General features: G+C 39.5%; 1 protein-coding gene across 5 annotated transcripts in view; it reads right to left on the bottom strand.

The window, feature by feature from the left end:
• Nucleotides 1-17,598, bottom strand: part of RNF115 (ring finger protein 115) — a 60,624-nt gene that overhangs the window by 3,370 nt on the left and 39,656 nt on the right. For all 5 annotated transcript variants that reach the window (XM_060139134.1, XM_060139133.1, XM_060139137.1 and 2 more), the window contains 3 exons: nucleotides 4,046-4,096; nucleotides 2,797-2,869; nucleotides 1,768-1,861 (listed from right to left, as the gene is read on the bottom strand). In XM_060139134.1, coding sequence (XP_059995117.1) covers nucleotides 1,768-1,861; nucleotides 2,797-2,869; nucleotides 4,046-4,096 — 218 coding nt within the window. The remainder of the gene's footprint in view (nucleotides 1-1,767; nucleotides 1,862-2,796; nucleotides 2,870-4,045; nucleotides 4,097-17,598) is intronic.

Raw genomic sequence — 17,598 nt, 5'->3', positions numbered from 1 at the left:
CAGATTCACTCCTTCCTCTCCATTCCCATCACCTGAGCCCTAATTTTAGCTTCTACTTCTCATGCCTACTCTACTGTAACAGCCTCCCATGTAGCATCCCTGACTCCAGGCCTTCCAGATATATCCTATATTTTGCTACCAGCTAATTTTCCCTAATATCAGCTTCAGAGCAATTCCCAGCTCATCTTCACTTGGATTCTCAGCTGGTACCTCAAAATCAACAAATTCAAAATTAAAAACATCACATCACCTCCTTACCCAAACCAGGGCCGGCTCACAATTCCCCCATCCCTGATGTCAGCACCACCTCTGTGGTTATAGAGTTGCAAAATCTTAGAATCATCTTTCACCCTTTCCCCTCCTTTATCCCATTATGCAATCAGTGATAAAAGGCTTTCTTCGATCTGAGTCTACCCCTTCCTTTCTGTTAGCATTGCCACCGTCACCTGAACCCCATCAGGATGCTGCAACAGCCCCTTAAATCTCTGTTTCTGCTTCCTCCCTCTTTCAATTTTTTTTTTTAATGATTGCTTTTTAAATTTATTTATTTATCTACTTTTGGCTGTGTTGGGTCTTCGTTGCTGCACGTGGGCTTTCTCTAGTTGCATTGAGTGGGGGCTACTCTTTGCTGCAATTCGTGGGCTTGTCACTGCGGTGTCTTCTACTGTTGCAGAGCACGGGCTCTAGGCACAGGCTTCAGTAGTTGCAGCACGCGGGCTCAGTAGTTGTGGCTCACAGGCTCTAGAGTGCAGGCTAAGTAGTTGTGGCTCACGGGCTCTAGAGTGCAGGCTCAGTAGTTGTGGCACACGGGCTTAGTTGTTCCACGGCATGTGGGATCTTCCCAGACCAGGGCTCGAACCTGTGGTCCCCTGCACTGGCAGGTGGATTCTTAACCGCTGCGCCACCAGGGAAGTCCCTTCCCATCTATTTTAGACACTACCCTCCAAACTAATCTTCCCTAAAGACCACTTAAATTCCCTCATTCCTCCATTTGTGGACCTACAAAACTTACCTACTACCTAAACTATCCAGCCCTAACTACTCTGCCAGTTTCAGGGTCCTCTACAACAAGGCCGCACCCTTCCTATCCAGTCATACCTCTCACTACTCCCCAAATCAGATTCTATTTCAGGTCTAATGAGGTTACACTCCTTATACCTGATCCAGACACCATGTCCATGCTGACATTCTTCACTGGTTCATACTTTTCCATATATAGAATAATCTCTCTAATATGGCCCATCCTGTCTTTAAAATCTTCTGACTCTAAACTGGAATTTATGGGGAAAGAAACTCCAGTCCAAAATAATGTCCCTTATCACTAAGTTCTTTTAGTGCTTATAAATAAAATAATGTCTATGTCTAATGTACCTGAGTACAGGGTAGATGTGAAACAAATGCCTAGCCTCCCATTTTTTTCTCTTCCTTTTCTCCCAAAGTCAGTATCATCTGCTCAACCACTTTTTATACTATTGTCTAATCATTTGGTAAGTTTTGCTTCCCCTGGTAAGTTCTTCAAGAAATCAAGTCTTCTATATCTTTGTACCTCTTTATTTCCTGCCTGGCATCTAGAAAACCAACATGGTAATTGCTCAGGAATTACCTGTTGACTAACCCTAATGAAGGGGTAGGTATCTTCCATACCTGGCACCCAGGTATAAATTTTAGGAGTGCTACAGCTTCACTTGAAGATCTTTAGTACAGGAAATGGCTCAGATTCTGAACAGAGATAACAAGATGACAAAATACGTATGAAAATGAACCTACCAACTTGTTCCTGAGTTACTGTCACTGTTGGAAGAGATGTGATCTTTTCCTTATCAGCTGGGGGAGGCCCTGTGTTTTCCAGTTGTCCTAAAAGCTACAAAAAAAGAAAAAAGAAAAAGAAGAAGTGGTAGACATCTAACTATCCGTAGGGGGGGAGCTGTTCCAGCTGAGAACAGTGCAGATATTAAAAATGTTAGTTGCTCTTACTTCTGCAAGGCTATGAGAGGCTTGGGTTTTCCCTTTCCTGCTGCCAGAACACTCATGATTGCTTTACAATTTCAGAGTGACATTAGTATAAGCCCACAGACAGATCCATCATTGCAGGGCCCACCTCTGGGCATAAAGCAACTTCGGAGACAGCAAAAGGGCTGTGATGTCACGAATAAAACTACAGCGTAACAAAACGTAATACTTAACCAGTTCAAAAACTTCATTTTGCTGAAAGGAAGAAAAGGGTCTGAGTATGGAAAATAGCACAAAGTAAGCCAAGAAATAGGTAAATTACTGCCTACAAGAAGACTTAGATATAAACAACATGCTTTCTATTCTCAGCAATCCACAAGGGAAATGAAAAACCAATTAAATTAAAATAAACATAAACAAGTGGAAGCAATTATACGTAGCATGGGAATACCTTTTTCTCTGCTTCCTTCCCCTACTTTGTTCCATCTAGCAGAAATTCCTGCTTCAACATATGAGGAGACCCTTCTTTTTTGTGAAGTACTTGTTAATAGGATCCTCATAGGACTGAACAAGAGGCCAAAAATATAAAATATTGTTTGTTACAGAAGTCTTTTCTTCCTTTGGAGTTGAAGCTATCTTCTAGAAAGTCCCTAGGACCAAGAAAGTACATGGATGCTGAGCTAAACCCATAAACCATCTATTCCTTTAGTAAAATGGAAACCCACAAGCTCAAACTATTAGGGAAAGCAGAGTGACTGCCGTTTCAGAAAGTAGCAGAAGGAAAGCAGGAAGCCTGTGGAACCATGAGACACACTGAACAGACACCCTCAAAAGGCAGCTCCTCACCTGAGTTACAATGGCATCAAGCCCTGTCTGACCCCAGGCATAGTCCCCAGGGTTGGAGTGCAGCATCCCGCTCCTATACATGAGATGAGACACAGAGCATTAGATGGAGTGACCAGGCTCCGCCTTACACCACAGAAAGATTGGCAGAGGAATCCTGTTCTCTCTCAGAGCTGGAAAGTCACCAGTTCTCTAGAATCAAGTGGCAAAGAATTTCTCAATAATTTCAAGGTCAAACAGATTATCCAGAGGCAGTCTCTCATTCTCTAGGAATTTTTGCTTAACTGTATACAACATAAAATGTGAAGCTACCTAAAATACCAAATGACAAACCAGAGCAAAAAGAGTGAGTCATTGCCTGTTGGTTAAGAAAAGTTTGTCTTCTCTGTGCCCATTTAACTTAAACATAGATGGAGCTGCTTTTTAAGGAGAGTTTTCCCTTCGTGATCAGCGAAAATCAACAGCAGACTTCCCTCATTCTAAGACTCGGACTTTGGTCCTGGACAATGAGGAGCTTTCACGTAGAGAAGCAGCCACAGCAGTGTCTCTGAATCACAACTTAGAGGAATCACAAAAGGGACTTGGCAGCACCTCTTTCTGGAGCTGTTGGTGTACTAGCCTGGATGACAGATATCCAGACTCTGGCTGGAACACGTTTAAAGAAACTAGAGGCTGGAAAATAGGGTAACTGTGTGGAAGGACTGAGGTCCCTTTGAGCAAAGAAGCCTTCTGGGGCAGAGTCAGAAATGGCAAATAACTGTCCAGACAAGAGGAAATTCCATCTTTAACCCGTACCGTACATGTCACTCTGATACTCTTATTTCTTCTGAAAAACCTTCTTACTTAAAAAAAAAGGAAGTTAAGCAGTATCTTTTCAATTTCAGAAATTCTTAAGGAATAAAATCTTCCCATATGATCTACAGGAGAAACACACAAATCAGATACCAAGCCTGGTAGGGACCATCTCATTCCCCACCTCAACACAACCCTCACACCTGAATATGAATGGAATCAGACACACCCAGTACCCAGACATCCTGTGGGACCAGGATAGCCCTCATGAGCCTGAATTATAATGAATAAGTTCTGATTAAGTTTGGGCTCAGCAGACAATGGCAGTCTTTAACAGCCTGCCAATTACACCTATATACTCACCTATGCAGCTCTTTCTTTCTCACTATGGCACAGATACTACCATACCTAAAATGATGCTACTGCAGGAGAGTAAGACAGAAGGCAATTAATTACTTACCAAGAAAATGGGGATCCAGGAATGAATCCTGCAATGATTTGTTGTAGTACTCTGTTGAAGGGAAAAAATTAGATAAGAGAACAGACTAATGAAAGTACTCTATAGATATCCATGGCTGACTAATCACCAACTCCTTCCCCAAAACACAATGGCTTTTCACTGACTATTATACAATAGAGAGCACCAGAAATCAGTCCACTACATGGTAGAGTGCTACTCTGCTATTATGGCTGTCTTCCTGAGCTCTGCTACTTTATGTATTAATAGATTTTTATGAATTAAGCTGGAAAGGAATCTGATTGTATGGTTAGTTTTCAAACTATGATTCTTGGATACTTGGCAGCAAAATGAGAGGCTGAAAGGGATGCTAAGCCAGGGAGATTCTGGACCCACCTCCCTACAACAAGGGTAGTTCCATTTTTATGTGTTATGCACATTGTGCAAGATACTATTTAAAGGGCCCTTTTGTAAAAGTTCAACAATAGCTAACTATACTATGTGTTTGTTTTAAAATATATTCACAAGTTATTTTATACTCCTCCTCTGGGTGTAGGTTGGACTTAATGACTTACTTTTTTTTTCCCTGAGGTATAACTGACATATAACATTATATGATTTTTTTTCAGGTGTACAACACAATGATTTGATGTTTGTATATAATGCAAAGGATCACCACAATAAGACTAATTAGCATTCATTACCACACATAGTTATAAAATTTTACTTTCTTGTGATGAGAACTTTTAAGATCTACTCTCTTAGCAACTTTCAAATATGCAATACAGTATTAAAATGATAATACTGTAATGAACTATAGTATCTCATTGTGGGTTTGATTTGCCTTTCCCTGATGATAGAGTCACCGTGCTATACATTATATCCCCATTATTTATTTTATAACTGAAAATTTGTCCCTTTTGACCCCTTTCACCCATTTCACCCACCCCCCAACCCCTGCCTCTGGCAATTCACCAATCTATTCTCTATATCTGTGAACTCGGTTACTGAATTCTTTTTTTTAGATTCCACATATAAGATCATACAGTATTTGTCTTTCTCTTTGTCTCATCTATTTCACTTAGCATAATGCCCTCAAGGTCCATCCACGTTGTTGCAAATGGCAAGATTTCATTCTTTTTCACGGCTGAATAACATTCCACTGTATATATGTACCACAATTTCTTCACCCATTCATCCATCAGTGGACCCTTAGGTTGTTTCCATGTCTTGGCTATGGTAAACAATGCTGCAATGAACAGGGGGATGCATATATCTTTTCAAATTTGTGTTTTTGTTTTCTTCAGATGAATACCCAGAAGTGGAATTGCTGGATCACAAGGTAGTTCTATTTTTAATTTTTTGAGGAACCTCCATATTGTTTTCCATAGTGGCTACACCAATTTACATTCCTACCAACAGTGAACAAGGGTTTCATTTCCTTTTCTCCACATCCTTATCAACACTTGTTATTTCTTGCTTTTTGATAATAGCCATTCTAACAGGTATGAGGTGATATCTCATTGTGGTTTTGATTTATATTTCTCTGATGATTAGTGATGTTGAGCATTTATTCATGTGCCTGTTGGCCAACTGTAATGTCTTCTTTGGAAAAATGTCTATTCAAGTCCTCTGCACATTTTTAAATTGGGTTGTTTGTTTTTGTTGCTGTTGAATTGCATGAGTTCTTTGTATATTTTGGATATTAACCGCTTGTTGGATACAGCATTTGCAAATATCTCCTCCCATTCAGTAGGTTTCCTTTTCATTTTGATTTCCTTTGCCATGCAGAAACTTTTTATGGTTTGATGTAGTCCCACTTGTTCATTTTTACTTTTGTTGCCTCTGCTTTTGGAGTCATCCAAAAAAATCATGACCAAGACTGATGTCTTAGAGTTTACTGCCTGTTTTCTTATAGGGATTTTATGGTTTCAGGTCTTATGTTCAAGTCTTTAATCCATTTTGAGTTAATTTTTGTGTATAGTGTAAGACAGTGGTCCAGTTTCATTCTTTTGCCTGTGGCTGACCAGTTTTTCCAACACCGTTGATTAAAGAGACTGTCCTTTCTCCACTGTATAATCTTGGCTCCTTTGTCATAAATTAATTGACCATATATGCAAAGGTTTATTTCTGGACCCTCTATTCTATTCCATTGATTTAGGTGTCTGTTTTTATGCCAGTACCATACTGTGACTTACTTCTTAACAATAGAATATGGTGGGATAACTGTGACTTCCAAGGCTAGTTCATAAAAGGCACTGTGGCTTCCTCCTTGCAGCCTCTCTTGGATTACTTTCTCTGGGACAGTGCCATATCAAGCAGTCCTGTGCAAAGGCCCACATGGTAAAGAACTGAGGCCTCCTGACAAGAGCCAGAACAAACCTGCCAGACGTTGAGTAACTCCCAGTTGATTCTTCAGATAACTACAGCAATGGCCAATGTCTTGACTGTAAGCTCATGAGACCCTGGGCCAGAGCCACCCAGCTAAGCTGCTCCCAAATTCCTGGCCCACTGAACCTATGAGATAATAAATATCTGTTGTTTAAGCCTCTAAGTTCTGGGGTAATTTGTTATACAGCAATAGATAACTAATACAGATTTTGATACCTAGAAGTGAGTACTGCTGTAACAAAAACCTAAAATGTGGGAGTAGCTTTGGAACACAGCAGAGGGCAGAGTTGGAAGGACTTTGAGGACAGAGTGAGTAAAAGTTTGAAGAGCCTTTAAGAAATTGTAGAAGCATGATGGCGTTTGAGGAAGTTATAGGTGAGTACTTAAGGGAAAGTGAGAAAAATCTTTTTGGAAATGGGAGGGAAAGGGATCCTTGTTATGTAGTGACAAAAGCTGTTGCCTGACATAACATGGAAAGTAGAAGTTGTGGCTCATGAATGGGGTGATAATGTAGCTAACAAGATTTCCAGAGTGTTGAAGGTTCCTTTTGACTTCTTCTTGCTGCATTAAAATGCAAGAGAAGGGCTTCCCTGGTGACGCAGTGGTTGAGAGTCCGCCTGCCGATGCAGGGGACACGGGTTCATGCCCCGGTCTGGGAAGATCCCAAATGCCACGGAGCGGCTAGGCCCGTGAGCCATGGCTGCTGAGCCTGTGCGTCCGGAGCCTGTGCTCCACAACGGGAGAGGCCACAACAGTGAGAGGCCCGCGTACCACTAAAAACAAATAAAAAACATTTTAAAATGCAAGAGAAGAGGAATAAATTAAAGGAAGAATAGTTAAAAAGGAGTTAAGACTAGATAATTCTGAAAATTCCTGGCCTCTCCAGATGGCAAATGATACTAAAATTAAGAAACGGCTTTAAAAAAAAAGAAATGGTTTCTGAGCAAAGATCAAATCATGGGCATTGCCAAGAAAATGGTTAAAGAGGAAGCCAAGAGTGTGGCTATAAAAATTCTTTGTTAAGACCTCAGAAAGAGGGGCTTCCCTGGTGGCGCAGTGGTTGAGAATCCGCCTGCCAATGCAGGGAACACGGGTTCGATCCCTGGTCCAGGAAGATCCACATGCCGTGGAGCAACTAAGCCCGTGCGCCACAACCACTGAGCCTGTGCTCTAGAGACCGCAAGCCACAACTACTGAGCCCGCACGCCACGACTACTGAAGCCCGTGTGCCTAGAGCCTGTGCTCCGCAACAAGAGAAGCCACTGCACTGAGAAGCCTGCACACGGCAACGAAGAGTAGCCCCCACTTGCCGCAACTAGAGAAAGCCCGTGCGCAGCAACGAAGACCCAACGCAGCCAAAAATAAATAAATTTAAAAAAAAAAGAAAAGACCTCAGAAAGTTCACATAGTGCCTAGAGAGCTATTCAATTAAACAACTGAGCTTCTAAGAAGCTTAAATGTGTTGTATTAGTTTCCTAGGGCTGCCGTAACAAATTCCCACAAACTGGGTAGCTTAAAACAATAGGAATTTATTCTCTCACAGTTTTGGAAGTCAGAAATCTGAAACTGAGATGCTGTTAGGGTTAGTTTCTTCTGGAGTCTCTAAGAGAGAATCTATTCCATGCCTCTCTCCAGCTTCTGGTGGTTTCCAGCAATCCTTGCTGTTTCTTAGCTTGGAGACACATTATTCCAATCTCTGCCTCGGTCGTCAGACGACTTTCTTCTCTGTGTCTTCTGTATCCAAATTTCTCTCTTCTTATAAAAACACCATTGGATTAGGGGCCACTCTAACCCAATATGATCTCATCTTATTTTGATTACATGTATAAAAGATTTTATTTCCAAATAAGGTCACATTCACAGGTACTGGAAGTTAGGACTTGAACATTTCTTTGGGGGTGGGGGGGATATAATTCTATCCCACTACAAGTATTGTCCTTCAGCAATCCCAGCAGAAGCCCAAGGTAAAAAAGAGATTATATAAAAAAGATTTGTGGACATAAGTTTTGTTAATGGCATGAATCTCAATAATAGTAAAAAGAAACACTGCCAGCTTAAACTGAAAGGTACAGAGGCAGTACAAAATGAAAAGCGACCCTCTGGGCCCTCAAAATTCTACTGGCAAGAAGCAGGCTAAGAAAACTATGAAGTTGCAAATCTGGACTACTTTTTATGGAAAAGAATGACTCATAGGGTGGAATCAAGAGCCAGGAAGGAGGAAACAAGAGCTACACAGAAGCATTCCTGGGTAGAAGTAGAACTAAGTCCTAATCAAGGAACGTCCAACACTTATCCAGACAAACATTAAAATAGCTGCGCATCAGTGACTTCTTTGTGCCTTTCATCTTCTCCCTTTTTAAACAGAAATCTCTATACCTCTTTATTATACGCCTGTCCCATCACTATATGTTGGGTATATATGAGGGGTAGAAAACTTGCCTCTTTGGTTTATAGATCTCCACATCAAAAGGAATTATGTCTGAGGAACTACACGCAAAGAGCCTCATCCACACTTGGACTTAAGTAAATGACAACCACCTGGATTTCAAGTTGATGCTGTACAGGGACAAGACTTTTGGTGGGTATTGGGAGGAGGTGAATGTATTTTGCACATGGGAGAAATATAAGTAATTTCTGGCCAAAGGTTAAACTGTGGTAGTTTTCAAATATGTCCACAAATTCTTTAATACTCCTCCCCTTTAAGAGGCAGAGCTTAATTCTCCTCCCCTTGAATGTGGACTGGACTTAGTGACTCACTTCTTACAGATAAAGTGTGGCTGGAAGGACAGTGTTTGGCTTCCAAGATCAGGATATAAAAAGGCTTTACGGTTTTTCCCTTCTTCCTTTCTCTCTCTTGGATCACTTACTCCAGGGGAAGCCAGCTGCCAAGTCATGAAGACACCAAAGAAGTCCTATGGAGAAGTCCACACAGTGAGGAACTGAGGCGTCCTGCCAACAGCAATGTTAGTTGACCCGTCTTGGAAGTGGATCTTCCGGCCCCAGTTCAGGGTTCAGATGACTGCAGCCACAGCAGACATTTTGATTATAACCTCATGAAAACCGTTACCAAAAACACCTAGCTAAGCTGCTCCAAAATTCCTGACCCTCAGAAACTGTGAGATGATAAATGTCTGTTGTTATAAGCTACTAAATTCTGGGATAACCTGTTTACACAGCAATAAGTAACTAATATACCCTCCCTGCTTGCTAGTACAGATATACCTCAGAGATACCACAGGTTTGGTTCCAGACCACTGCAATAAACAAATTTTTTGGTTTCCCAGTGCATATAAAAGTTATGTTTACACTATACTGTAGTCTACTAAGTGTGCAATAGCATTATGTCTAAAACATTGTACATAACCTTAATTTAAAAATACTTTATTGCTAAAAATGCTAACCATCATCTGAACCTTCAGCAAGTTGCAGTAGTAACATCAAAGATCACTGATCACAGCTCACCATAACAAATACAATGAAAAAGTTTAAAATATTACAAGAATTATGAAAATGTGACACAGAGACATGAAGTGAGCAAATGCAGTTGGAAAAATGGCACCGACAGACTTTCTAGACGCAGGGTTGTCACAAACCTTCAATTTGTAAAAAACGCACTATCTGCTAGGTGCGATAAAATGAAGTGCAATAAAATGGGGTATGCTGTACATCAGCCCTCTGTATCCACGGGTTCTGCATCTACGAACTTAACCAACCAAAGACTGAAAATATTGGGGGGGGAAAAAATCTCCAGAAAGTTCCAAAAAGCAGAACTTAAATTTGCCATGCACCACCAACTATTTATATAGCATTTACATTGTATTTATAACTATTTACATAGCATTGTATTAAGTGTTACAAGTATTCTAAAGATGATTTAAAGTATACAGGAGGATGTACATAGGTTGTTTGCAAACACTACACCATTTTATATCAGGGGTAAGAATCCTCAGATTTTGGTATCCGCGGGGGTGGGGGTGGGGGGTCCTGAAACCAATGCTCCCGATGGATACTGAGGGATGACTAATTAGAAGAACAGTTTATCACATGCTTGAACTAACCAATAAGTAAATGGTAATAATCAAGTTTGAGAGAGAGCCTAGTTCCTTGAAGCTCTAAAGCTGACCCTATACAAATACTTGGAATTGCCAGGGACATCTCAATGGATCAGCTGCTGATTTCCCCTTTATTGGCTGCTTACCCTCTGGAAATGAGATGTTGGTTCCACCTCAGCAGTGACAGAGAGAGACCCCTCAGGGTGACCCCAGTAAGTGTATGAGCTGTTGTTAGGAGATTATCTTCACTTGATACATACAGTATTTACGCTGAATTTTTTTTTAAACAAAAACTTTTTCTTGTTAAAGTACTAGGTAGCTAAAAGGGGTAGGGGAAGAGGTGTATGTATCTAATTTTAGCAACCCACAGACGAGAAAAATCAATCCACAGGGTCTGGAGGGGTATGCTAAGACCAGATAAGAGTATTCACGTAGTCTCCAAAGCTGTAATCTCTCTAGGTTTTCCTCCTAGCTCCCTTCTCAGACTCCTCTACTTATTCCTCCTATCTTCCAAACTTCTAATCAATGAGGGCCCAGAGCTCAATTCTCTGAGCTCTTCTATTTTCTATCTTGACTCTTTTGGCAATTTCATCCAGGTTTATAATTTTAAGTATCATAAAGAGGCAACAACTTCCAGATTTTATCTCTAGCCAAGACCTCTGCCTACTCAACATCACCACTTGAATGTGTAGTAAGCACCTCAACCCTGTTATGTCCAAAACTGAACTCTTAGATCTTCTCCCCCAAACCTGTTCCCCCTAGTATCCCACATTTCAGCTGATGGTGGCTCCACTTTTCGAGTTGTTCAGACCAAAAACCTTTTTGTCATCCTTAACTCTTCTTTCTGTTATACCTCATATCCAATCTGCCAGCAAATCCTATCATGCCGATTATCAAACTTTATCTAGAATCCAACCATTTTTTTGCACTAACCCTCATCCAAGCCGCTAGTATCTCTAACTTAGATTAATGCAACCGCCTCTTAAATAGTTTCTCTGCTTCTGTCTTTGCCCCTGTGCCTCTTGTACACACACATAGCCCTGGCCATTCTATTATCAACATAGCAGTTAGAATGATCATTTTAAGACATAAGTTAGACCATGTCATTCTTCCGCCCTAAACTTCCTACTGGATTTCCACTGCACTCAGAATAAAAGCCTGTATAACAGGCTACCAGTCTCTACATGATCTCATACTCAGCTTCCCAGCCCCAGCCCCAACAACTGCTCTGTGACCTCATCTCCTACTATTCCCCTCTCTTACTCTGCTCCACACTAGACTCTCCTGTTGGCACATTCTTGGCTCATTCCCTCACTTCCTTTATGTCTATTCAAAAACCTTCTCAACAAGGCCTTTGCTGACTATACTTTTTGAAACATCACTTCTCCCACACTCCCTAACTCCCTTCCCTGCCTTTTTTTCCCCAAAGCATTTACTACTGCTTAACGTTCTATCGATTTAATTTATTTTGCTTGTCTGTCATCCCCCATTACTACGTAAATTCCACAAGGGCAATCATTTTTTACTGTTTTGTTCACTACTGTATGCCCAACATCCTGAATAGCACCTGGCATAGTAATACACAAATGTTTACTGAATGACTTAAGAGACCCCAAGATGGGGTCCAATCAGATGGACATTGAAAGACATATATAATCTATTAAGATAAAAAAAGGAGATTATAAAATAGGTATAGTATGATTCCATTTCAATTATATAGATGTAGATATCTCATATATATATGGGAAAAGGTCTACATAATTATGTATCAAGGTATAATAACTGTGGCTATTTCTGGGTAATGTTTTTTTAATCCATACCAAAAAACAAAACAAACCTATTACTTTTAAATAGCAACAAAAAAAGTTAACAACCGAAAAGAGTCATTTCTCAAAATCTGAGTTGTGATCAGTGGTCAGAAAATGTTAAGTCCCAGAACCTAGGGTTAAATTCAGGAAAACATATTCTTAAGGAAGGAAACCTTAAATGTTAAGAGTACCACACTGATGGGCTTCCCCCTGGTGGCACAGTAGTTGAGAGTCTGCCTGGCGATGCAGGGGACACAGGTTCGTGCCCCGGTCCAGGAGGATCCCACATGCCGCGGAGCGGCTAGGCCCGTGAGCCATGGCCGCTGAGCCTGCGTGTCCGGAGCCTGTACTCCACAACGAGAGAGGCCACAACAGTGAGAGGCTCGCATACCGCCAAAAACAAACAAACAAGAAAAAGAGTACCATACTGAAACAAAAGATAGGTTTTAATGTAATAAGTGCAAACTAAAGGGTGGTAATCTCTATGAAGCCAGGAAAATACGAATGTATTAGTGTTGATCTAATACAAAGCAAAGGAACAAATGAAAAACATAAATACTTTTCTATCCTAAAAAAAAAATCATTAAGATGAAATATGAGGACTTCCCTGGTGGTGCAGTGGTTAAGAATCCACCTGCCAATGCAGGGGACACGAGTTCAAGCCCTGGTCCAGGAAGATCCCACATGCCGTGGAGTAACTAAGCCCATGTGCCACAACTACTGAGCTTGAGCTCTAGAGCCCATGAGCCACAACCATTGAGCCCACGTGCCACAACTATTGAAGCCCGCGCACCTAGAGCCCATGCTCTGCAACAAGACAAGCCACCACAATGAGAAGCCTGCGTACCACAACGAAGAGTAGCCCCTGCTCGCCACAACTAAAGAAAGCCTGCACACAGCAATGAAGACGCAATGCAATCAAAGATAAAATTAATTTTTTAAAAAAAGATGAAATATGAATAATTCCTTAGGCTTATCACAATCCAAATGAAATTTCTCCAAAAGACAATGCAATTTCCTTTGCTGACTCTATACACACCAAGCAACCATCTGATTGCTTTTGATTTCTTGATATCTAGGAAATTCAAAGACATTATTAAGCTAGTAAGCAGCAATGAGTTTTCCAGTCACTGAAGTAGAATTCCCCGAGTTGTAAATTAATAAATTACTCTTCTGGCACAGGTCAGATAATTATTTAAGGTTAGATAAGATGACCTGATTACACCCAGATAGACTATCATTTGAAAGCTGCAGATTAGAGGACTTTAGGCACACTCAATAAATATTTGCAGAATGGATGAACAATTGAAGACTTACCCTTCTTTATATGAGCAAAAAAGGCTTCACTCATGTCAATGAAAAAGCCAAAGAAAATACATCTCATTTCAGGAGAGCTCCTTAAATTTGTGTGAGGAGCACATTAATAATAATAACTAATAACAATAATAATTAACAGTTAATAATAACAAAGGCTAATCTCTGACATCTGATTTCTTAAATGACAAAGTACTCTGTCTACAGTAAAATGGGTGGAATGATCAGAAGGCTGAGATGTAGCCCATGGAAACCACTAGCTGAGAACCCGACGAGCAGGATAAAAAGTTATACTACTTCTCAAATCAACAGGACAAACTGTTATCAGGAAGAAGCCAAGCCAGGATTTAATCAATAAAAAAACCCTATAAAATGCGAAATTGTAAAGTGTTTTCAAAACACTGGGTGACATTATAATGACAACTACTGCAAAGTAATAACAATCATGCAGAACAATCTGAGTAGACCTGCTAATCAGGCAGAGTAGTAATATGCCCCAAAGATGTGTTGTGTTCCATTTACACTTACGTGAAAGAAAAGAGAAAATAAACTGAATTTAAAACTTCCCAAGTTCTACTTACTGACACACTAGTACGTGTCTCTTGGAAGAAAAATTTCTGAGAAAGTTAGGAAAATGCTTAATTCTTTTTTTTTTTAATTGGGAAGACTATAAGATACTGTTAAAATTTTTCAATTATTTTGAAACATTCATAATCCCACCAAATACAAATATCATCATTTTTGCCATATCCTGGCTCCCATATTTAACTGGCTTCAAACCCTTAGGCAATTTACCTAACCTCTCTGTGCCTCAGTTTCTACTGTAGAACAGAGATATTCACAGTAACTTCTCCAGAGAGTTATAGTGAAGATTAAATAAATACCTGAAAAGCACTTAGACTAGTACCTGGTACAAACTCTTAGCTATTATAACTACTAATTCATATGTTCCACACATACCTCTTAGCAACATAATTACAATTAATCATTCATTCAACACAAGTATATACAATGTCCACTATAAAACAGACACTACCTAGAAGCTGGGAATACAAAAACAAACGAAATTCCACCCTAGACCATTAACCCTAGAAGTAACTGAAAAGGTTGTAACAGATCTGGTCCCCCAAAAGATTCTAGGTCCAGATGAAATTACAGGTAACTTTTACCAAACCTTTAAGGAATAGATAATTCCTTATTTAAACTATTCCCAAGCCTAAGAACAAAGCAAGATTTCCCAGTTCATTTTATCAAACTAATACAACCCTGATACCCAAACTTGATAAAGATAACACAAGAAAATTACCAGCTCCCTTATGAATCAATGCAAAAATCCTAAAAAAGATTAGGAAGAAATCAACTCCAATAGTGTATTAAAAGATTAACACTCCTTGACAAAGTAGTTTTTATTCGAAGACTGTTGAATTCAAACTGTTGGTTCAACGTGATAAAATCAATTAGTTAATATAATGCATTAATTGTTTAAAGAAGAAAAACTATAAGGGTCATTTTCATAGGACTGCAAAGGTCATTTGATAAAATCACTAGTCATCCTCAATTAAAAGCTCATAATAAATTAGGAATAAAATAAACCTTTCTTAATGTGATAGGAACCATATTAGGAACCAAAAGTGAATATGCTTAATAAAGAAACACTAATTCACTCTCATTTAAGTCAGGAAGAAGATAAAGATGGCTACACTTAGAGAACTTTGTTTTGATAATATAGTTAATGCAACAGATAAGAAAAAATAATGAGGCATAAACATAGGGGAAAAATACAAGCAATATTTGTATCAATCAACTGATACACCTGCTAATCTAGAAACCTTAGAGAACAAAATGAAAAACTATTAGAGCTAATAAGAGAATTCAATTAAGTAGCACGGGGCTGGGTAACAATCTATCTAATAATCAGTTTAAAATTAAGTGAAACCATAAAACTTTACTGAATAACATAAAAAAAGAACCAAACAAATTGAGATATGAGCCATGGGCCTAGATGAGAAGTTTCAATATTATAAAAAGTACCAACTGTCCCCAAATTAATATGAACTTCCAATCAAAATCCCAATGGGATGGGAGAGAGGTCAGAGATTGACAAATTGCATTTAAAATTCATTTGAAAGAGTAAATGTAAGAGAAGCATCCAAAAATTTTTGCAAAGGAACAATAACGAAGTGGACTTTCACTACTAGCTATCAAATCATACTATAAAATTATAGAAAGTAAATCACTAAGACATAGGCACAGGAGTACACAAATAAACATCAGACCATAACAGAGAATCCAGATAGAGATGAATATGAAACTCTATATATAACAAAGGTAACATTTTGAATCAGGTGGATTATTCAATAAATGAGAGGGGACAGACCCTTAACTCAAAAAATTCACAAGAATAATACACTCACCACCAGACGTGTGGGCACAAAACACAAGCCAAGCCAGAGATCCTCCCTGGGAGTTGATAGATGCACATATCCTCTGGGATGAATGCTCTAATGTTCTTATAAACTTGGAACTACCATCAGCTACCTTTCATTTTACACAGGAGAGCTATCTAATAATGATGCCAACAAAGAGAGAGACAGATGAAGATAACATACTGATTGACCACCTAGATCCATCTAAGAACATCTAATTTACATCCGTGGTTCTTAATATTGTCCCTACACAGCAACTTAGGAATCCAAGGAGATCGTTTTGCTAGTTACAGTAAATAGGGTAGTACCATTTGTATTTAGTAGCAAGGAAAGAGCAGTGCTAGTCACCCTGCAAAGAAATGGGAGGAAAGCCAGAACCAAAAAGGAACTGTCCTCCAGCATGCATAATTTTTAAACATCCTGCCTGGACGTTCACTTGGGGAACATCTGTCTATAACTAACTGAGCCTAAACTCAACTCCATTCTACACAAAGTATTTCCAACTTGGTTTTAATATATACTGAATTAATTAATTAATTAATTAATTTATGGCTGCATTGGGTCTTCGTTGCTGTGCGCGGGCTTTCTCTAGTTGCAGCGAGTGGCGAGCTACTCTTCGTTGCAAATCAAAACTACAATGAAGTATCACCTCACACCAGTCAGAATGGCCATCACCAAAAAATCTACAAACAATAAATGCTGGAGAGGATCTGGAGAAAAGGGAACCCTCTTGCACTGTTAGTGGGAATGTAAATTGATACAGCCACTATGGAGAACAGTATGGAGGTTCCTTAAAAAAATAAAAATAGAACTACCATATGACCCAGCAATCCCACTACTGGGCATATACCCTGAGAAAACCATAATTCAAAAAGAGTCATGTACCACAATGTTCATTGCAGCTCTATTTACAATAGCCAGGACATGGAAGCAACCTAAGTGTCTATCGACAGATGAATGGATAAAGATGCAGCACATATATACAATGGAATATTACTCAGCCATAAAATGAAACAAAATTGAGTTATTTGTAGTGAGGTGGATGGACCTAGAGTCTGTCATACAGAGTGAAGTGAGTCAGAAACAGAAAAACAAATACAGTATGCTAACACATATATATGGAATCTAAAAAAAAAAAAAAAAAAAGGTTCTGAAGAACCTAGGGGCAGGACAGGAATAAAGATGCAGACGTAGAGAATGGACTTGAGGACATGGGGAGTGGGAAGGGTAAGCTGGGACGAAGAGAGTGGCATGGACATATACACACTATCAAATATAAAATAGATAGCTAGTGGGAAGCAGCCGCATAGCACAGGGAGATCAGCTGGGTGCTTTGTGACCACCTAGAGGGGTGGGGTAGGGAGGGTGGGAGGGAGACGCAAAAGGGAGGAGATATGGGGATATATGTATATGTATAGCTGATTCACTTTGTTATAAAGCAGAAACTAACACACTATTGTAAAGCAATTATACTCCAATAAAGATGTTAAAAAAAAAATAGACACAGAGGTGATCCAGATACTGAAGTTACCAAAAAAGGGCTTTAAATTAACTATGACTAGTAT

Source organism: Lagenorhynchus albirostris, chromosome 2 (genome assembly GCF_949774975.1).
Source record: "Lagenorhynchus albirostris chromosome 2, mLagAlb1.1, whole genome shotgun sequence".
NCBI lineage: Eukaryota > Metazoa > Chordata > Mammalia > Artiodactyla > Delphinidae > Lagenorhynchus > Lagenorhynchus albirostris.
Note: the sequence above shows the minus strand (reverse complement) of the source record. Positions and strands in the feature narration are given on the sequence as shown.